Source organism: Gallus gallus, chromosome 2 (genome assembly GCF_016699485.2).
Source record: "Gallus gallus isolate bGalGal1 chromosome 2, bGalGal1.mat.broiler.GRCg7b, whole genome shotgun sequence".
Classification (NCBI taxonomy): domain Eukaryota; kingdom Metazoa; phylum Chordata; class Aves; order Galliformes; family Phasianidae; genus Gallus; species Gallus gallus.
This window is the reverse complement of record NC_052533.1, coordinates 77,997,886-78,019,746: the sequence shown is the minus strand read 5'-3', so window position 1 is coordinate 78,019,746 and position 21,861 is coordinate 77,997,886. Positions and strand designations below refer to the sequence as shown.

At 40.2% G+C, this 21,861-nt stretch overlaps 1 protein-coding gene and 2 long non-coding RNA genes across 5 annotated transcripts; 1 reads left to right on the top strand and 2 right to left on the bottom strand.

Moving 5' to 3' along the window:
- Positions 1 to 107: 107 nt before the first annotated feature.
- CMBL (carboxymethylenebutenolidase homolog) lies at positions 108 to 6,756 on the bottom strand. 3 transcript variants are annotated; one of them, XM_004935118.5, is made up of 6 exons: positions 6,656 to 6,756; positions 3,960 to 4,228; positions 3,077 to 3,184; positions 1,991 to 2,133; positions 1,487 to 1,578; positions 108 to 578 (listed from the first exon to the last, which is right to left on the bottom strand). In XM_004935118.5, the coding sequence occupies exons 2-6, from the start codon at positions 4,172 to 4,174 to the stop codon at positions 399 to 401; spliced, it is 738 nt and encodes a 245-aa protein (XP_004935175.1). In that variant the 5' UTR covers positions 4,175 to 4,228; positions 6,656 to 6,756; the 3' UTR covers positions 108 to 398. The 3 variants fall into 3 exon arrangements, with proteins under 3 accessions (XP_004935175.1, XP_419013.1, XP_025003483.1); XM_419013.8 differs by having other exon boundaries at positions 3,960 to 4,186; XM_025147715.3 differs by having other exon boundaries at positions 3,960 to 4,174.
- Positions 6,757 to 8,502: 1,746 nt separating this feature from the next.
- Positions 8,503 to 13,318, top strand: LOC121109619. Its single transcript, XR_005857453.1, has 2 exons — positions 8,503 to 9,719; positions 11,686 to 13,318. It is a non-coding gene; the product is annotated as an uncharacterized LOC121109619 (long non-coding RNA).
- A 245-nt stretch (positions 13,319 to 13,563) lies between these two features.
- On the bottom strand, positions 13,564 to 19,731 carry LOC112531791. The gene is made up of 3 exons (XR_003073805.3): positions 18,329 to 19,731; positions 16,285 to 16,376; positions 13,564 to 15,430 (listed from the first exon to the last, which is right to left on the bottom strand). It is a non-coding gene; the product is annotated as an uncharacterized LOC112531791 (long non-coding RNA).
- Between the last annotated feature and the right edge of the window lie 2,130 nt (positions 19,732 to 21,861).

Genomic DNA, 21,861 nt, shown 5'->3' with positions numbered 1-21,861 from the left:
TGGCTATTTAAACTTAAATAGGCCATCTTTGTTGGAGCTTTCCCTTCATGATGTCACACGTCTCACAGCCCAACAACTTTAAACACAGATTTTACGAGACCATTATCTGAGTGGACACAGAGTTTCAATGATCTTTTATTACACTGATAGAAATATAAGAAAGAGAATCTTTCAGATTCTAGAAAAAACCCTACATCCTTTTATAATAATTTTAAGGTACATGAAGTTGAAATCAATTTTTTTTTACAGTTACAACTGTAAAACTGCAATGTCTGCTGCATTTGTAAAAATGTATACATCTCCTTAGAAAATAAGTGCATACAAGTAGTGCTATTGCAAAAGGTATATACAAAATATTTTGATGATTTTAAGAGCATTTTAATCAATATTGATTTCTTCTACATGTATTTATTCAGCCAGTTGATCATATCCCTTCTTCCTTCCTCAATGTAAGGTTTATCCTGAGGATTGATGTTTTCTTTTTTGCGGTGCACAAAACCATGAGTCTGTCCAGGGTAAATTTTAACTTCATAATCAACTTTAGTGTTTTGTTTAAGCTTCTGCTCCAGCATGGTAACCTGTAACAGAGAACGTACCATCTTGGCTGAACACTGAGTTGGCATGTTAGGTATTTACAGCCTTTTTTTTTTTACTGTGTTTCTAACTAGTAGGTTTTTTTCTCCAGTAAAATGAAAGCATACGATTGTACAAAACTGCAAAAAAAGCGTGTAAGTTACTCTAGTAACACCTCTAAAGACAGAAGCATTTACTGCTCATTGTCACGTGAAGGATAACATGCAGTCATTGCTACAAGTAACTGTTGATAGGCTCCAAGAAATAAAACCTGGCAATATTTTGAATCCATTTGAAATCGAGGGAGGAGAAGAACAGATGCAAAACTGACAGATCAAAGTTACTGGGATTTTTGCCAGGAAAACACCACTCAAAGAAAACACACCCTCCTGTTTGGTCCCCTTTGTAGATCATATTTTTCTCCAGACATTCTCCGCCCTTGCTCCCCAGGAAGACTTCTGACAAGTGTACCAGAAAGCAGAAACTCTGCAGGACTAGCAATTCTCACATACAGAATGTCCGTATTTTGCAACATTTTTAGTGTCACTGTAAAACTTTTTGGGTTGAAGATAAGCAACATAAATTTGTGTAGAACTACAGTAAAAAGGGGAAAAAAGCGCAAATTGGAATAGACTCCCCAGGGAGGGGAGGTGGTGGAGTCACCATCCCTGGATGTGTTTAAAAACCATTTGGATGTGGTGCTCAGGGATATGATTTAGCGGAGGGTTGTTAGAGTTAGGGCAGTATGGTTAGGCTGTGGTTGGACTCGGTGATCTTTAAGGTTCTTTCCCAACCTGAGCAATTCTGTGATTCTGTGATTCTAAATTCACCTTCTGGTTTCTCCTAAGTAAATATCAAATTACAAAACAGGAACGAAAAGCATGGAGACAAATATCTCCAATGGGAAACTCACTTGCTCCAGAGGGATGACTTCATCTTTTTCAGCAAAAATGAAGAAGGTTGGGTGAAGCAAACTGCTTTTGTCATCAAAGAACTTGATCACTCCTAGGGGAAAAGGAAAGGCATATGAAGTGACTCGTGCTAGTTACAGAGGTTAAGCCACTACTAAAGCTATTCAGTCAAAATAAAAAATATTGCAATAAATTAGAACTGATCAGATTATAAAGGAATTAAACACACTTTGTTTGAAAGCCCTTTTGTTTTTAGAAGTTCCCATGTTTTGAGGTGCCATTAAAGACAGAAAGACCAGCTCTGTTCGAAAAGTTCAGGGAAGAATCATTACTGGTTTGCCCCATTCTGAATTTAAGTCGTCAAATTTCATAATGGTATTTTGTAGTCACATCACCTTCTTCTTCAGTAAGCTGTCACGCTGAGTTTTGTCACAGGAGCGATCCTACAGGACAGCTTCCTGCTCTGAATATGTCTTCCCACAACACAGCAGCCATCTGACACTTACCATAAAGAGATACTCCTGTCTTTAAATGAGGATTTTTCAGCATCAGGTGTTGTACTGCTGCTCCACCCCAACAGAACCCAATTACACCAATGTTCTTTGCACCACAATGTTCCTTTAGATACTTCATGACAACGTCAACTTCTCTAGGAAACACAAATGAAAGTGAATTAAGGCTTGAGCTCTGCTCCCCTGGCTTCCCCAATGGCCACTGCTACTGCCCAGAGGCTGCTGGGCATCCATTGCCCATGGGAGGGGATGGGTGACTGCTTTTTCCTCACTTATGCTTTTTCTCTTTCTCTTTCCTTTGCTTAATAAACTGCCCATGAGCTTTCTCACATTTCTCCTCCTATTCTCTCCCTTGTCCTGCCTGGGAGCAAATGGCTGTATGAGTGCTTGGTGCTGGCTGAGGTCCCACAGTGCTACAATTACTCATTTCTGAATTATAGGACAAACTGTAGGTGAGAAACCAAAGGAGAAAGTACACAAGTTCACTCTTTCTAGATCACTGTAATTAGAACCTGAGGGGATTTTACGAATAGTGTACCAATTAATTTCACAAGTGCCAATATTTGTCCTACAGCCTAACATAAATAAAATAACAGTTGTCAAGAAATATCAGATAATAATGTAAAAAAATATGACTAGAAAAATGGCAAAGTAGTATGCTGTGAAGTAGCTGGGACCTGATGGGGAACGGGACTAATGTTCCCTAATTAAATTTTGTTAGGTGACAACACCTTTCCTGAAGCCCATGGAAGTTGTGCTTGCCTGCAGGAATTGAACCAAATGGAATTAGAATGAGCCTGATGTATCCCCAAGCTTTCGGTTATTCTTTTCTTTTGAGTCATTAATCTTCCTTCTACTCTCTGTACAACTAAATAATGGTCACTTTTACTCTTGTTCTCCAAAAAGCACCCCTCAGATAACTGTAAGCTCAACACTTGAACTGCATGAAATTTTTGTTTCTGGACATCCAGCTGTATTTTACACAATAACAACTTAAGACCTAATCCTGCATCTTTACTGAGGCAAAAATTCCTACTGAATAAGCACATCCACATGCTGAACAATGAACAACTGTTGTACTTGTCTATTTTGCCGGCATCTCGTGTTTTCACCCAATCGTAGAAGGTAGCCCACTCATTTGAAGGTTTCCACGCTTCTTGTCCCACAAAAAAATCTGGGCAGATGGCTCTGCAGGAAAAATAAAAACATTTTATGCTCATGACATAACACTAAAAAGGGATTAAAGGGAAGTCTGTGTGCGCTACAAGTTTGTTTTTTTTTGAATACACATAGAATTTAATCTCCATCAAAACATTACACAAGCAACCTTCATTATTTTTCTACCAAATAAACAGAGACAGCATAACTTGCAGATACATTTTGCCCTGCTAAAATCCATTAATTAATTTGACACATTTTTAGCTGAAATTGAAAATCCATAGTGGCCTCCTACCAAATTAGAAAAAAAGAGAGAGACAAAGCCTAAAATTTACATGGTCCATTCAGTAGGGCTAGAAGGAACAATAACACAATAATACAGAGAAGATGGTATCCAGCATGCTTTTCACATATCTGAGACCTTGTTTCTTTGTCTGGTATAAGCTTGTACGCTTTCATTTCATAGAATCACTTTCAGCTTCCCTGAAATTTTTGCCAAAACGGTAAACTTGCAAGTATGCTATGAAACAGGTTGTGTCAGGCTCACAGAAGCATTTCAGTCACCCGTTCAAAGATTCAGAATAAGGCTTCTCTTGGTTTTTCCTCTTCTTTTCAGTACTTGCATACTGTCTCATTATGGTTGGGCTGCTCAACAACATTCTTACACTGCTTTAACAAACAGGAGATTCTTTAACTGAAACCTATGAAATTGTTCGTGTTTGTATGGCTTATAAAGAAAAGGAAATGGAAACGCAATTTGACTTTCTTATTAAAAAGACACTTTACAAAGGGTAGGATTTCTTACACGTATCCATTGGCTGTTAGCATATCGGCTATGTATCTCGTGTTTGGGAGTTCCCATCCAAATACGTCATGAATCACGATCACAGCTTTGTCTGTGCTGGTGGAGGGTTTGGAGACATATGCCTTGATGTGCTCAACTTGTACTTCCTGCCCACGGCCGCCATAATCAAACCTGTCTCCAATATCACATGGGCAGGGCCTTAACTCGTTCGCCATCTGTAATGCCGCCTGGGGAAAATAGAGAACAGGTGAATATCACAGCACAGCACACTGAAAAAGACCAAATACAGCAGTGTCATAGACTGGTGAATTTTTTAATCACTCCACTAATATTGTGAACATACTTGTTGCTGTCAGATCAAAAATGAAACATGGGTCAATCAGTAAATTGGGTCATTTTTCATAATAATAACGTTGTTAGAGTTGCTTATGTTGTCAATTCTTCCACAGGGATCTGGTACATAGCTAGAACAATAATACAGTAAAGGGCAACCAGGCAAACAACCGTCACAAATAATTAAAATAGGGATGAAGCCAAATCTTTTACCCTTCGTCATATGTATGTCCTTGCCAAGGATGCATAACACTCCATCATAGACTGTAAAGGCTTAATACAGGGCTTGTATTAAGCCTTGTCTACAGTTGTTTTAATTCATTAAAAAAAAAAAAAAGTAAAATGAATTAAAACAACTAGTGTGTTGAAAAACCTAATTAGACTTATATCAAATGCAGTATTTTCCTCTAGAAAACTCAGTTTTCCATAGCAGACCTTTTCAGTGTCAAGAAATCCTTTCTCTAAACCAGCTTTAGCCTCAAATGTTGCAGATTTTGAAGGATACTTAAGGAGTTTGCAAATAAAAATATACTCAGTGGTAGCCAGAGTGTATAATCATATGTAGTTAGCATTAAAAAAGGAATTAGTTTGAACTTGAAGATAGAAAAAAAGAAAGAAATGTAAGGAAAAATTACCGAAATTGAGCCAAATATTTTTCAAACAAAGGAACAGCATGGGTATGGTTAAATTTTTACTATTAGGTTTTTACTAGTTATTGCTTAGATGAAAATAAACAAGTAATTCACAAAGGTCAAAAAACACCAACAGAAATTAACAATGTTTGTGTAGCTTCTTTTTGCCACAAGTTAATGATTTTACGACACTGACCTTAGCTTAACCAACTGGGTGAACTGACTCCATACTGCTGCGAAATGACTCAAATAAGTTGCCTGTGTGTGCAAAGAGCATCTTCAAATCATTCAGGATTTTGGAGAGAATGTAGATTAAGCTTTGCCTGAACTCTCCCCATACAAGCCTCAAAGCCTGTGAGCACTGTGTAAGAAAACTCTGCTTGGTATAGAAACAAGAACGGTTCATCCTGTCTGTGCCAAATACGCTCACAGAGAGAAATGGGGAAAGGCAAGTTACAGACCTCTCCCTGAACTAGCGTGACTTCAGTCGTAGTGGCATGAACGGGATAGCTGCCAACAGCCAACCAACTCCACAGCCAGATCTGCAAAGTGGCCCAGAATTTTCAGAAATCCAATGATCTCAGACAAGTCAGCACATCTCATGAGATCTCATTTTCACAATGAAAAATTCAAGATAAGTTGTATCTAATGTGAAAGCTGCATTAGCCCTCAGCACACGTGGGTGCAATTCTAAGCCACACCCCCCCTAGAGGTGTTTGTTGTTGTTTTTTTTCACATGCTGTACTCTCATATATATGAATCCTAATTTAAGATATGTTTGCCTGGAAGAAATGAATTAATAGACAGGTTTATAAGCCAAAGCACAGTATAAACATATACTAGAAAAAGTTGATACGCATTTTTCCTTCCACAAACTGCTTCCTTTTTATTAGACTAAAATCAGAAAACAAAACCAGATCAATTGAATATTAAAGAAACGCATTTTGGAACTTCAGAAATGCAAGTGCTATGCCCTACAGTTCAATGTATCCCGAAAGGCTTTAATTGCATATATTTTTAATGAAGTTATCTGATGAAATTTAATGCAAAATGTAAAATATGAAATATTTAAGGGTGCGGATGTGGGTAGAAGAAGCTCCAAGCGCAAGTCTGTGCAGTGCTGTGGAGGCTCTCATGGTGCATCAGCCACGTAGGCCCACAAGCTTTGTAACGTAATCCAAATGGATCAGTGTTTCTACACTTGCTCCAATAGGTGCTGTATACAAGTATTATCTTTTTGCATTTCTAAGATGCTATTTAAACTTTTCTTAAAAACAAATCCCTCTGGTTTATATCCAACGGAGGCAGTTTAGGAGGAGCTGTGAGCTCACTGCCATTGCTGTGCTCTTTCTTCTCCCCCATCTCCACTTCCAAGCACCTGAGCACCTGAAGACCAAACAGCAACTTCAGTTCTCAGCAACCTGAACCTACAACTAGAAAAATATAAAGGTAGTGCTGCGCGGCTCTTCTGCTTTCAAGAGGCTGTCCTGAGTCTGAACAGTCTTCATCGCCTTGAGAAGGAAAGCAATGCCTTTCTGAACCACTGTCTGGAGCAGTTAGGGAAGTAGCACCCTGGTGGCATTTCAATGAGTGTGAACTCCATACAAAGGCACGTGGATAATGTGCAGGCTCCCCAGACGTGTTAAGTCTGCCCTCAGTGTACACTGGCTTTACTATTCTGATGAGGAAAAGAAGTGAAAGTTAAAGAAAAAACCAACCAACAATGCCTACCTGTAGCACAACCAAGGTATGAGGTGACAGAGCCAAACTGCAGAGCACAGAGGGATGACAGGCACTGGATGAGAGCACAGAGAAAGTGCCAACTCAGAGTGGAGGGAGTGAGAGCCAGGATCAGGTTTCTTCAGACAGGAGTTACGTCAGTCACTGCCTTTATCAGCACGTCACACAGAGTCATAAAGTCAAAAGTTCACTTTTTTAAGGCCTTTCATTTTATTGTAAGGACAAGCAGGAGGTGCTACTGGGGCGAGTCGTGCTATGTCTGAATATGAAATGTTCCTTGTAGCCTGTACAAAACAGTATTGAGAACACTTAGGAAATGTGTTTGCTTATCTGAGCAATCCATTTAGACCATTTTTTTTTTCTTTAAGGGTGTTCCCTTGTTTTTAAAGATTGGGCTAGTATCACTTACAGATGTTATGCTGACAATTTTATTCCCTCAGATTATTTGTTCGTTGGTGATAGAAGAATACTAAATCATCAGCAGGGTGAGGTCCCACAGATTATTTATGCGCTGGTGACAGAGAAATGCTAAGTCGTCAGCAGGGTGAGGCAGTGACACAGAGAAATCGTTTCAAAGCTCTGTACAAGACAGAGCACAGCACCAGAAAAGCATGAGAACAACTAGAATGTAAAAAGGTTACATTTGTAGATTGTTCTATAAATCATAATAAATGTTTAAAATGCTGATACATTCTTATCATATCATTGGATGCGCTATAATATTTATTTTTCTTTTGAGATAAAGTGACTCCCTTCCTCATCCTTGTACACCTTTGTAAGAAGCTGGAAGTTTCTGATCACCTGGCCTGGGTGACTGGGGGGGCTGTTGGCATCCTGGCTTGTATCAGGAATGGTGCTGTGAGCAGAACTAGTGAAGGAATCCTGCCCCTGTTACTCGGCATTGGTGAGGCCTCACCTCGTGTGCTCTGTTCAGTTTTGGGCACCTCAATATGGAAGGGACATTGAGGTGCTGGAGCAGGTCCAAAGAGGGGTGGCAAGGCTTGTGAAGGGCTTGGAGAATGTGCCCTATGAGGAGAGACTGAAGGAACTGGGGCTGTTTAGTCTGGGGAAAAGGAGGCTGAGGGGAGACTTTGTTGCTCTCTTGCAATACCTGAAAGGTGCTTACAGCCAGAGCGGGGCTGGTCTCTTCTCACTGGTGACAGGTGACAGGATGAGGGGAAATGGCCTCAAGTTGCACCAGGGGAGGTTTAGATTGTATATCAGAAGAGCTTCTTTACAGACAGGGTTTTTAAGCACTGGAATAGGCTCCCCAGGGAGGTGGTTGAGTCACCATCCCTGGATGTGTTTAAAAACCGTTTGGATGTGGTGCTCAGGGACATGATTTAGCAGAGGGTTGTTAGAGTTAGGGCAGTATGGTTAGGTTGTGGTTGGGCTTGATGATCTTTAAGGTCTTTTCCAACCTGAGCAATTCTATGATTCTATGATTCTGGATAATTCAGTTTATTCTCTGAAGAACTTTTTCTTCGAATGTTCGTGATCAAAAGTCTCTGTTTTCTCAGAAGCACATCTAAAAAAATATTAATAAATTCACTTCTGATTTGGAAAAGTGACCTGGCTTACCATTGGCCCTCATACATAAGCTGTTTTCCAATGTTCTAAATAATTTCATCACTATTATTTGTTTACAGTTCTTAAAATGAAGGTAAATGAAGAAACTAACTAACTAACTAACTGACCTCTACCAAAGAAAGCTACAATGAAGCCATAAGATTCAAAAGCCAATTATTTGGGAAGTCTTCTCTGGGGGGATGTCCCCACATGGGGGGGGGGGGGGGGGGGGGGGAGGGGGATTATACAGAACAAAGTGTTGGGTTCTGCCCAGCTTCTTCAAAGAACAGTAGTAAAATAAATGTGAGGTAAATAAGCAGTTGAAATCATTCCTAGAAGAGCCAGTGGAGCAATGTTTTACAGAACCTCCTCTCCATTGGAGTTTCTTAGCCCTGAACTGCAGCACTGTGCCTCTGGAAACTCTATACATAAGGCTATTCTCCATTACCTTAATATTAACACCAAACCTTAAAATATTAATGCATTTTATTTTGATTTCTTGTTGGTTCTGAGTTCCTTGCTGGACAATGCATTCCGGTTTTTTACTTACAGCTCATGATCTCTCTATGTGCAATTGGTTGCACTTTGTACTGTATTGTACACATATCAATTCTGGATCTTAAAATTCCAGTGAGCTACAGTTTTATCATGAAGATTTGGCTGTACTTGTAGTAACTTGCATTTACTCTCTCAACTTCCAGCAAACACTGTCAAGGTTTTTTTTTTCCCCTACAGCTTAGTCACAGTGTTAGTTTTACTTCACAAGTCAATATTTATGAATCACTGCAGTTCTCTAAATGCATGGCCTAATCATCCTCTTACACAATAGATAATCTCTTAATGTTAATGGAAGTCCACTGAATGTGGGGTTAGTCAGTTTTCACACCGGGGTAATTAAGACACAATGAACTGCCACTCTACGTTCTTGTCCTGGAAAAAAGATGTGTTATCAACATATTACACACAGATGGTATCTTATCAAAAACAACACTTAAGCAGCAGTTACATGCCAAAATTAGTGCTCTCCTTGAAGACTCAAGGCCAACTCTACAGTCTTCCCTTTGGGAAAGATGGACGGCCACCAGCAGCAAGTAAAGGGGGAAAATGTTCATGGAAACAAGCAGAAGAAATTAAAAACCCATTGAGGGATGGTCCATGAGTATTGTTGACCTTGTTTTTAAGTGAAACACACTACAAGGAATATTTCTCTGATATGTTTAACATGAGAGATTGACATTATAAAAATTAAAGCTTTCCTAAATTACATTCTCTTCCCCTTAAATCACAATGCAGTTTATGTCAATAGCAATGGGAAGGTGAAAAGGGACAATATCCGGTGAAGATCTTAGGCAGCTGGCTTCAAACTAATGAACACATACCTCTCTCCCTGTAGGGCATAATTAAACTGCGTAAGTCCCCATCACCGGATGCACTACAGGTCAACACTGTAAGCAGATTTAAAACAGGACTGGAAAATTCACAGAGGGTAAGTCATCAGTGGTTGTTCAACACAATGACCCAAAGGCAAAATTCAGCTCAGGAAGTCCCTGATAGGAGCCCTGCCTGATAGGACGTGGAGCAAGAGGGAAAATTCCCTGAGCAGGCACTGCTGGAGGCTGGGTGCTGAGGGAGATGCAATCCTGAGCTGCTGCAATGCAGGGATTTTTGCTTTATTAAGGGAAAGTTACGTAACAAGATGCATTACGCAAAAACACTGAACATTCCTTCTTTAAGCAACAGGGAGGGTTTGCAAGACATACAATAATGTGATGTTTGTAATTTGTATTATACTTCTTAATTCCTAAACAGATTGAGGGATTGTCTGATGAATTTCACAGGACCAAAGGTAATGTGCGAAAGTTGTATCCCATCTGAATAACCTCAGTCCTCAGACTTTGAAACAAGATACACACAGCTATGTCACTTGTTAAATACATACCTGTCACTGAGGTACCAGTCAAAGAAGCCTAGGGTCTCAAAATGGCCTCCACCAAAGAATCAATTTGTGTCCCTAAATTTTGGGCCTATGATTTACATGGTACTTAAATGAACGGTGGCCATAATATACAAACAGATTACCATTACCATGACTTGTTTCAAGTACTAAACTGAACAACAAAGTACAGCATATTAAGACACAGCACTGCTAAGTGACATCTAAAACAGCCTGCAATGAAAATAACATGAAATTATGAGTTAAAATCAACTGAAATAAAAGGCTAAAGTATGTTTGCTTTTTTCTTTAATTTCTATTTTCTAAATAATATAATTTCAAATTTTCTAAAATGTGCTATTGAGAGTCTCCACACTGTATTACATGATTATGTGATAAATCAGTCACTTGGTATTCTATTAAATATATTTATTCAGCCAGTTGACCACGTCGTTTCTGCCTTCCTGAGTATAAGTTTTATCCTTAGGATTGATATCTTCTTCTCTGCAATTAACAAAACCATAAGTTTGACCAGGATAAATTTTAACCAAATAATCAACTTTACAGTTTTGCTTTAGCTCCTGCTCCAGCAAGGAGACCTGTAATATAGGGCATAGTCATAGTTACATTAATATAGCTATATTCCATGCTGCCAGGCCGTAGCTTATTCATCATTCAAGTCTGATCTATAATCAGGCTGGAAACTAATAACCAGGTTCCCTATAGGCATAACAAAAAGTAAAATTACATTAAGAAAAAACACTTTCACTGATGGTCTAGGAAATCTGCTACAATATAAAGGCAGATACAACAACCTGCAAAGATAAGGATACGAGAAAAGCACATACGAAACATATCACAATGCTAAATACACTAAAACTGAACTAAAAACCTCACATGGACAACAGTGAATGCAAATTGGATTATAACACACATTCTATAAGTGTACGTGTACAAAAAATTCAAAGAAAATTTTTATGTACTATTTAGAATGACATAAATGATGGCAAGATGTCTTTGTTTGTTTTTCTTTTCTTTTTTTTAATTTTAAGAAGAATTATTGAAGATAAGGAGTGTGTCACTCCCAAGTTTTATATAGCCATAGAATTATTGAGGGACCTCTGTGGACTGTCTAGTCTAACCCTTAAGAGTCAATTGCAGCGGGCTGCTCAAGGCCTTGTCCGGGTGGAGTATCTCCAAGAATTAAAGCTTCACCACCTCTCTAACATTCTAATATTAGAACACCTTCACAATAAAAAAGCTTTTTCTTATGTGTAATTGGAATTTCTTGTTTTCTTGTTTGGCCCAGTTACCTCTTCTCCTTTCACTGAATACCGCTAAAAAGTGTCTGCCTCTATCTGTTTTACCCATGTTTGCATCACCTCTTACTTTAAGTAGCACTGTGAAAACCATGTACAGTTTGACCTCACTGAGATTTCTGAAATTTCTTTTGGAGTATGGCTAATCAATCATGAACATAAGTCAGTTTACATTAAAAGTCTTTCTTTCTCTACTTCAGACTATGCATGCAAATGTGAGTAATTCAAGTTGCGATTCCTGTAGACCAGATCTTCAATTATCTCCAATTATAAACTTGGACTCGTATGGGCGATATAAGAAATCCTTTTATGAACCCATAGAAAAATATGCATATGAACAAGTACAACTCTCAAGAAATTCATTCCATGTAATGATCTTAGCTCACAGGATAGGTGGAGATGTCTACAGGTAAGGCTTATTATTCATCATTGTATGGACAATCATTAAGACTTCACGGAAAATAGCTGCTCGTAATCTTGGAAAATGGAATGACTAAATGCTCATAAATCCCAAACCAAAAGTTTCCTCAGCAACCCTAATTCTTTCTTTTGTGTTATATTTCATAATGCTACTCTCAGGATGGCTTCTTTCATCTATAAGTCCATCACTCTATTAAGCACACAAATTATTTGACAAAAGGAAAAAAATTGCAATGTGAACAGATTTGTGAATTCTGGATGAGGCAAAGAACCACAGGGAAAAAAAAAGAAAAGAAAAAACCCCAAAACCACAGTTTTTCATCCTGTAAGTATCATGTCTTCAGCATATTGTCTAGGGCAGAGTTAGCTGCAATAAAAAAAAAAGACTGCTCCTCATCTCATTCTTGACTTTATTCCTTCCACTAACTTCTCCCTTCTACAAATTTTCTTCACTGTGAAGTCTGAAAAAATAACCATGTCTAGACCAATAGAAAAAGAAGTCATCCAGAACAGAATTGCTCCCTGAGTGAACAGCAACAGGATTTTTATACAACTTTGCTACCTGAGTTACTGGCAATACTCTGGCAAAAGAAAGAGACATAAGAAAAGAAATCATTCTTATCCTAGGTTACATTAGTCCTTCTATGTTTGGCTCCATTTTTGTGCTCTTGTTTTTTTATTGTATATTCAAGTATTACTATGAATCTGAGCATTAACTCAGGAGGGAAATTTAAACGTGCAGATGAAAGAAGACAGAAGTTGTCAGCACACTTGATGGTGGGAAATGAAGTCATCTTTTTCGGCAAAAATGAAAAATGTAGGGTTCAGCAGAATGGATACACCCTCAGAATCCTTGACTAATCTTAGAAAGTATTTAAGAAAATCTTCAAATAACTTTTAAATTGAAGTTCAAATTCAAGTGCAGCACTCTGTTTATGCAATGAAAAGTTTGCACATCTCATGCAGCATGTAGCCATAAATGTCAGCTTTTTGTCAAGCTACTGCAAATGCGGCTTCTAGTAGGACACCCTCCAGGATTAAAACTTGATCTAAGTCAGTTTCTTAAGCTACTGTCTGAATATCTGAATGCTGGGTTCTTTTGAATTGATGGGAGAAGTGAATTCTTAAACAAGCAGTCCAATATTTACATTCTGAATACAGTAGCAAAGAATAGCTGAACAATCTCAGCTTCTTGGGAAGAGCGTAAAAGGAAAGCTGATGTTAAATAACCACAATTTAGCTGTACAGAGTAACTGGATGAAAAATAATGCTGTCTGCATGAGGGTGACATCCTAGCTCTGCAGTATGCAGTTGCAAAACATTAGGAAACAGGAAAATAGAGCAGAGTTGGGAAGATGGCCCAATGGCATGTATGTCTGTCCAAACCTGAAATAAAGACACAGTTCCTATGAATCATTCTGAAACTAGGAACAAATTTCCGTATCACCATCTTCTTTGCATAAGAGCTTTCCTACTTTACTGGAAATATATCTCATCATCAACTGAGAATCTAATTAGAAGAAATACTGATAGATCAAGTACATAAGCTACACAATATATATATGTATGTGTGCCTGTTTGTATTACATCCTTGTATTTAACTACAATAGAGAGATACATCAGCTTTCAGTTTGAGGTATGTCATCATCGTGTGACTTACAGCAACACCATCCCATCAAAAACAAAGAGTCTCTAATTTCTTTGCACCACACTGTTCCTTTAGATACTTCAGGGCAGCTCTGCAATATAAGCAAAGGCAAATTTATCACACATAGTAAAACCGGTACTGGAAAATATGAAAAGATGAAGATGTATAAGTGTCCCAAGATCATGTTGCTACCATATTTTCTTTCATACACTTTAAATAAATCATTACTTCAGGTAAATATTATGGGTTGTTAACTTGAAATCATCCAATAGAGAAAAAAAAAATAGAATTAAATAAAAACACGACATGGATAACATACACCAAAGGGAATGGATGCAGTGGACAATTGATTAAGTACTTGCCTAAGTGGTAAAAAAGCTTGACATTCTCTGAAGAGCTGAATGAATTTTTGTTTTATTCGTGCAGACAGAAAGAGAAATAAATGCCTCTCCAGTGAACATTACTTATTAGAAAGTCAAAAAATTGACAACAACTGTAAGTTAGCATCTGAGCTATTTACTGCAGGAAAGCCAACGTATAAGATATGGAAGATACTTTGAAAATTCACTTGAAGTACATCTTGCCCAGGCACTGTACCCAGAAAGCATTTACCCTTGAAGCAGTTTCCAACATGCAGGCAAAGAGAAAGTACTAGTGGGAGAGGGGTATCAGAGAAGTGTTTTATATCACCTCAAGACTATTTTCAGCCCCTTTCCCCTGGGCGTGAAATCTGTTTACGATTACGATACATCAGCCTTGCAAATACCAACTTATCTGCCAACACATACATACAAATTAAATGCCAAAAAATGTTATTCACTGGAACTGACATTTGAAACATGTGAACTGCCAGTAAGAAATGCCAGGCCAAGTCCAACCCTTCCTTCCCATTGCAGCAGAGTGGGTACAGATTCCAAACTAAGAAGTTTCCACAACAACTGACTCCTTTGAGACAGGAGCTCTTTGGATATGATTCAGTTATGTCTCCCATAACCTTCTCACCACATACCTAAACCTAGCAACTTTCAATATAGCTACTCCTAACAGATTAAGAAAGAGATTTGCTCTCCCAGTAAGTCAACTAGCTTGGTCTCTAATTAGTTTGGCCTCTTCACAGTATTGTCTTGCCAATGTCTTGCACTTCTGTGTTCTTAAGGCAGCAGAATATCTCTGCTGATAGCCAGTGTCACTCAAGTCTTCAAAAAGGGTAAGAAGGAGGATCTGGGAAACCACAGGCCAGTCAGACTCACCTCCATCCCTGGAAAGGTAATGGAACAACTTGTCCTGAATACCCTCTACAAGCAACTGGAAAAGAAGAAGGTTATCAGGAGTAGTAAGCATGGATTCACCAAGGGGAAATCATGCTTGATCAACCTGGTAGCCTTCCATCACTGGCTGAATAGATGGGAGGAGAGTAGTGGATGTTGTGTACCTTGATTTCAGCAAGGCATTTGACACTGTCTCCCACAACATCTTTTTTATGAAACTTAGAAAGTGTTGGATAGATGAGTGGACGGTGAGGTGGACTGAGAACTGGCTGACTGGCAGAGCTCAGTCGATTGTCATCAGTGGTGCAGAGTCTGATTGGAGGCCTGTGTGGCAGGCGAGTCCTCCAAACAAACTCCATTGCTGGTGCAGAACGATGACGTTTATTCTATGTGCTCACAACCTTTTATACCTGCATAACGACCTCCTGGTCACATGTACCAGCCAGATGCCTCGTGTGTGTTTACGTCTGGCGCAAGTAGCTACCAAGCTTGTTTACTCATTTGCAAGGTCTTCTGTTCATAATGTCTTTGTCCCGCAGGCCTATAACAAGTGGTGTTCCCCAGAGGTTGGTGCTGGGTCTGGTCTTGTTCAACATCTTCATCAGTGACCTGGATGAAGGAATACAGTCCCTCAGCAAGTTTGTTGATGATACAAAGATGGGAGAAGTGACTGACACACTGGAAGCCTGTGCTGCCATTCAACAAGACCTGAACAGACTGGAGAGTTGGACAGGGAGGATCCCAGTGTGGTTTAACAAGGGCAAGTGTAGAGTCTTGCATCTGGGGAGAACTAATCACATGCATCAGTACAGGTTAGGGGATGACCTGCTGGAGGTGAGTTCTGCAGAGAAGGACCTGGGTGTCCTTGTGGACAACAGGTTGGTCATGAGCCAGTAGTATGCCCTTGTGGCCAAAAAGGCCAGTGGTATCCTGGAGTGTATTAAAAAGAGCACGTCCAGCAGGTTGAGGGAGGTGATCCTCCCCCTCTACTCTATGGTAGTATGTGACTACCCCTGGGGAGGTCACATTTAGATTACTGTGTCCAGTTCTGTGCTCCTCGGTTCGAAAGAGACAGGGATCTCCTAGAAGGAGTCCAGCAGAGGGCTGCAAAGATGCTTAAGGGCCTGCAGCAACTCCTGTATGAGGAAAGGCAGAGTACTTTCCAGAGACAGTTCAGGGAAAAGAAAACAGAGAGGGAATCTCATAAATGTTTATAAATATCTAAAGGGAGGTGAGAGGCAAATGGATGAGGCCAGGATCCTCTTTGGGGTGTGCAGTGATAGGTCAAGGATCAATGGCCTAAAACTTGTATGTAGGAAGTTCTGTATAATATGTACATGCAATATATGTAACATGCAAAAGAACTTCTTCACAGTAAGTGTGATGGAGCACTGGAACAGGTTGCCCAGATTGGTTGTGGAGTCTCCTTCTATGGAGATACTAAGACCTGTCTGAACACCTACCTGCGTGACCTGTTGTAGGGTTTCTGCTTTAGCAAGGGAGTTAGACTCATTGATCTCCTGAGGTCCTTTCCAAACCCTGCAATTCTGTGATTCTGCAAAATATTTGGACAGTGTTGAACATATGAGAGGAGTAGACCTGATCTCTTCAGGAGATCATAACAGGACACTTCACATGCTAGCACTAACAAGTTAAAATCAAAGAGCAGGTTAAATCCCAAGCTAACAGGAGCCAGGGAAGGTACAGACAACTGCTTCTGCTGTGTTCCTCACTGACTACTTCAAGTGCTATGCACTAGCTTCTGTTTTGCGGTGATCCCAACGCAAACTTGTTCACTGAGCACATGACAGTCATCTACCGTAGGAACAGCCACATGACTGTGGGGCACTATGCCTACAGCAGGGTTTAAAGGTTTAAAGATTCTTGTCCAAGTTGCAGAGACAAAAATACCTTTGCTTGGGAAAGGACATCAGCATCCTACAGCAGCCTGGGTTCAACAAACGATACCTGGTATATAAACAATGGCAAAACCTTTTCAATGAAGAGCAGCAGTTAGTACTTGCCTATTATTATAGCTGTTCCAGCTGGACAGAACTGGAACTAACAGTGTTTCTTCAGCAGCGGTACCAAGATAACTTTTTTAGGAGCTAATGAAGATATATTTGATCTCACTAACTGCAAGGACAAACAGTCTGCATGTGTGTACAGCCTTGTACCTTTCCCTTGGCCAAAAGTTTGAATCTAAGGCACTAGCAGTGGACTCTTCGGACATATTGTCTGAAGTTAACATTTTTTTTCAAGTCAATCAATGCACCATGGACTGAAATTACAGAAAACGCTCCTCACAGTGAAAAGAAGACTGCATGCCAAATCTGCAGTCAGGCACCTGAATACACATCCTCCCTCCTCTGAGGGACTTGCTGGCAGTGCTGAGGGCTGACCTGGAGGGATCACAGCTGTGAGCTGCTCCAGTCTCTCAGTGACCAAGAGGACAGGCTCCTGGGCAGCACTACGCAGTGACCTCAGACCCTGTCTGCTTTCAGCTGAGACTCTGCCACTTGGCCTTGCCTGAGCTACAGCTTTCCCTGTGCTGCAGCCATGCCTGTGCCAGGCCATGGCTGCCCCTGGGCAACGAACCCACAGACTGTCCTCCCAGCTTAGTCTCAGCCCTGCCACATCACTGTGGACCTTCCTGGCTGTCCCTGAAATGGTTAATGTCTCTGAACCTGCTCCTGCTTCCAGATTCACATTCCCAGCTTGACTTCAGACCTGTCCAAGTCAGTCCTGAGGGGCCTGCCCTGCCCCTGTTGCACGAGCAATGTGAGATAAGAGATGCTGAGAACAGATGACCCAGATGTCAGCTGCCTGGGTCCAGGGACACTGTTCAGATCTGTAATCAATTACTCTTATCTTCTTTCCACACAACAACTTAGAGTATCAGTTACACAGTAACAATTATGCTTTCTCACTTCTTGTGTCACTGACCATTTTAAACCGTGGTTTTTGAGGCATAGGAAGCAATTAGTGGTCTATGATATCAACATCACATGACATTAATTTTCAATGAGCCACTGTTGAGACAGTTGCTCTTGAACCCACTTCAAGGCTGAATAAAAGAACATGGATTCCATCCACTTTTGAGAAATCATTAAGAAGTCCACCTTCATCAGGAGTTCAACTGCATCCATTCTTGGCAAGGCAAGGCAAGGCAAGGCAAGGCAAGGCAAGGCAAGGCAAGGCAAGGCAAGGCAAGGCAAGGCAAGGCAAGGCAAGGCAAGGCAAGGCAAGGCAAGGCAAGGCAAGGCAAGGCAAGGCAAGGCAAGGCAAGGCAAGGCAAGGAAAGGCAAGGAAAGGAAAGGAAAGGAAAGGAAAGGAAAGGAAAGGAAAGGAAAGGAAAGGAAAGGAAAGGAAAGGAAAGGAAAGGAAAGGAAAGGAAAGGAAAGGAAAGGAAAGGAAAGGAAAGGAAAGGAAAGGAAGTAATATCTGACAGTAGCAGGCAATGAGACAGTGCGAGGCAACATGATATCCACCTCCTTGACATCTTACCTGTTTATTTTTCCGGCATCTCAATTTTTCAGCCAATCACCAAACTTGGACCAATCATCAGAAGACTTCCAAGCATCTTTTCCTGCAAATAAGTCTGGACAGATGACTTTGCACGTACAAACATACACAAACAAAATCAAAATTAAATAACTTCTTCGAACTCTATGGCTTTTTGGCCTTTTATACAATGAGATACTAAGTCATAATATTTTGATTTCTTTTCCCTGAGAAAATCTCATAGAAATGTCATGTTAATTATTCTACAGAAAGACCTACATGTTTTAGAAAACATTTCTAAGCACCTATATATGATTTTTTTTCAATGTTTCCATGCGAAATGATAAAACAAGTTCCTGATAACAATTTAACTTTTTACACAAAACATTACATTTTGCATAATAGCATTTCAAACAAATATATCATTAATAGGCTCTGTTAAAAGAAAAGCATTTACAGAAAATAATTATTTACTACAGAGCACATCATGAGCCTTACTTACAAGTTAAAAAATAAAAAATAAAATGACGGACTGAGTGTTTTACTGTGGACGTCATTCAGTGACTGGAAAAAGAGAAGTACAGTAAGAGTCCACTGAGTACTACACAGATCCTGCACCATGAGGGAAGCCAAAGTTTGACTCAGGGTGACCTCAGCTGAGATGTGTTGCACGACCAGCAGCGGAATCAGGAAGGTGCGGTCACCAGGGGATTGCACAGTCTTGGCATGCAGAAGGAAACAGGCTGGCTCTGCCATCACTGGATCACCCTCAGATACTTTTATGTGTTCTGCCAAGCCCAGTCCACAGGGTAGCAATGGGATCCTTGGGAAACCACAGTTATCTTTCACTTACTAAGCGCCTTTGGCTCACTTCCCCACTCAGAAACACAGTATGTACCTCAAGGATCATGATGAAATGGTTGCATCAGCTTTGCCTAAGGCAAACCGAAGTGTGTTGAAAGCACGTTCTTTTGTTTTGTTTTGTTTTTCAGCTCCTTTCTGCTCTACAAAGAGATCATAGTCACATGGAAACAGTCCACTGAAATCTGACTTTGTCTAATGGCTGAAACCACTAACGGTAATATCTTATGAAACTAATGGCTACACAATTATGTAGAGCCTTGCTCTTTGAAACTGGAGGCTAGTCCCAACTCCACATGAATGTATTGCAGAATGCAAGCAGGGAAGCTTGTAGTATACTCAGTTATCATAAGATGCTGCTGCATTTTAGAATTTAACTCCTGTAGAGCACCAAAAATGAGCTTGAGGATTTGGAAGGCTGAAAGGGACTGTATTTGATAAGGCAGGTGTGCATATGACATTCAATGTGCATTCAATATCGTATTCAAGATATATAGAATCATAGAATCACAGAATCGTGGAATCCTTAGAGTTGGAAGGGACCTCTGAAGGCCATCTAGTCCAACTCCCCTGCAATGAACAGGGACACCACAGCTACATCAGGTTGCCCAGGGCCTGATCCAGCCTTGCCTTGAAAGTCTCTGGGGATGGGGCATCCACCACATCTCTGGGCAACCCGTTCCAGTGCCTCACCACCCTTAGTGTGAAAGACTTTTTCCTTATATCCTAAATCTACCCTCTTTAAGCTTGAAGCTATCCAAATATATCCTGAATCACAATCACAACTTTATCTGTGCTGGCTGTGGTTTGCAGACATATGCTCTGATGTGCTCAGCTTATACTTCTTGCCCACAACCCTTTGGGAAGCTGTTTCAAAGAATCATAAAATTGTAGAATTACAGAATCGTAGAATCACAGAATTGTAGAATCAGAGAATGGCTTGAGTTGGAAGGGACCTCAAAGTCCACCCAGCCCCAACACCGTGCTGTGAGCAGGGCTGCCACCCACCAGCTCAGCTGTCCAGGGCCCCATCCAACCTGGCCTTGAGTGCCTCCAGGGATGGGGCAGCACAGCTTCTACAGGCAGCTGTGCCTCACTGCTCTCTGTTTATCATGATTCTGCTGCCACTCCTAGCAAATCAAAATGGCACTGGTTTCTTATTAAGAAGAGCTAATCTCTCTTCCTGTGTGAATGCATGCACTATAATAACATTCCTTGGTCTCTGCAGCGTGCAGGCAATAAAAATGACATGCACTCTTCAATGTCTAACTCTTTGCTAGGAAAATATCTTAATAATGAATCCCATTTTAGATATTTAAATTAATTCAAACACATCTCAGCTAAGACCTTCAATATGCCTCCAGAACACCCTCCCCCCCTTCAATTCCTCTGCTACAAATCTCTTTAACATAATAAAAATAGTATTAAGACCAAACGAGGAAAGCACTGTGAACATCAAAACGAATTACCTCAAATCTTGTTCTTTACATCAGTTATGTTCTTTTCACAGGACAAAATTCTTTGTTTCTGCCACTGGAAACATGCCAAAATGCTTAATGTTCCTTTGAGGAGAGTGAAGTTATGCTATGAAACGTTAACTAAACTGACATGGATGTAGATTTTATAAGTACGTAAGAGCAGTTCACAAAAGGGATTTGTAGATACATTGATTAGACCACAAAAAGAAAAGTTTCCTTCACACCATTCTCAGTGTAGGATTTATCTGGTGCTGCTAAGAAATATGCATTTAAGTAAAAAATAGGAATGCAGAATTATTGACATTATTTATTATCTGAATTATGATTTTCCACATGTATTTCTACCACCACAAACCTAACAAGAAGGAGGTGGTTGTTCAGGGAAGCTGACTGTAACTGCAGTGTAGGTCAGCTCTTTGTATTTGTCGTTGAGATCTGTTCTTCCTGAAACTACATATAAAATAGTTCAAATGTGTCTATGGCCTGATGTCTATGGCCTGATATGGAACAGGCTGCCCAGAGAGGCTGTGAAATCTCCTTCTCTGCAGATATTCAAAATTGTCCTGGACATTTTCCTGTGCAACCCACTGTAGAGAACCTGCTTTGTCAGCAGGGTTGGACTTAGATGGTCTGCAGCAGTCCCTTCCAACCCCTACCGTTCTGTGATTCTGTGCTATCAGGGAATGACTTGATGTCCACCTAAGAAATCAGCCGCGTTGCCATCTCAGTTTGACTTCTCTTTCAAAGCTTTATGAGCTGTGAATTTTGTCATGACTTTACAATACTGTACGCCTCGCTTTTATTCAAACAGTTACTCTCTATACAATACTGTACAGTCCCACAGTTTTAGAAACTTCATCACGCTTTCATCAAGACAACACATGATGCATTTACAGCCCAAATCTGGCATTTCCACTGTCTGATTCAACCCTTCCCCAGCTACAGGAGTTAAGCTATCAAACTGGCCCCTTCTAAAAACAAAACAATCCAACAATTTTGGTAAGACTCAGTTTAGGCTGACAGACTGATCTGCTTACTTTTAATTATGAGACCACTGCACAACACCTATACTGTTATCCTACCCAGTGGAGAGCCTGAGGCTAAAGTACCAACACAGTATCAACACAGAAACAGACTCTTAACAGCTCTCATTTCGTCTCCCAGCAGCCTCCTTCATCCCTCTATTTATTTTTCCCA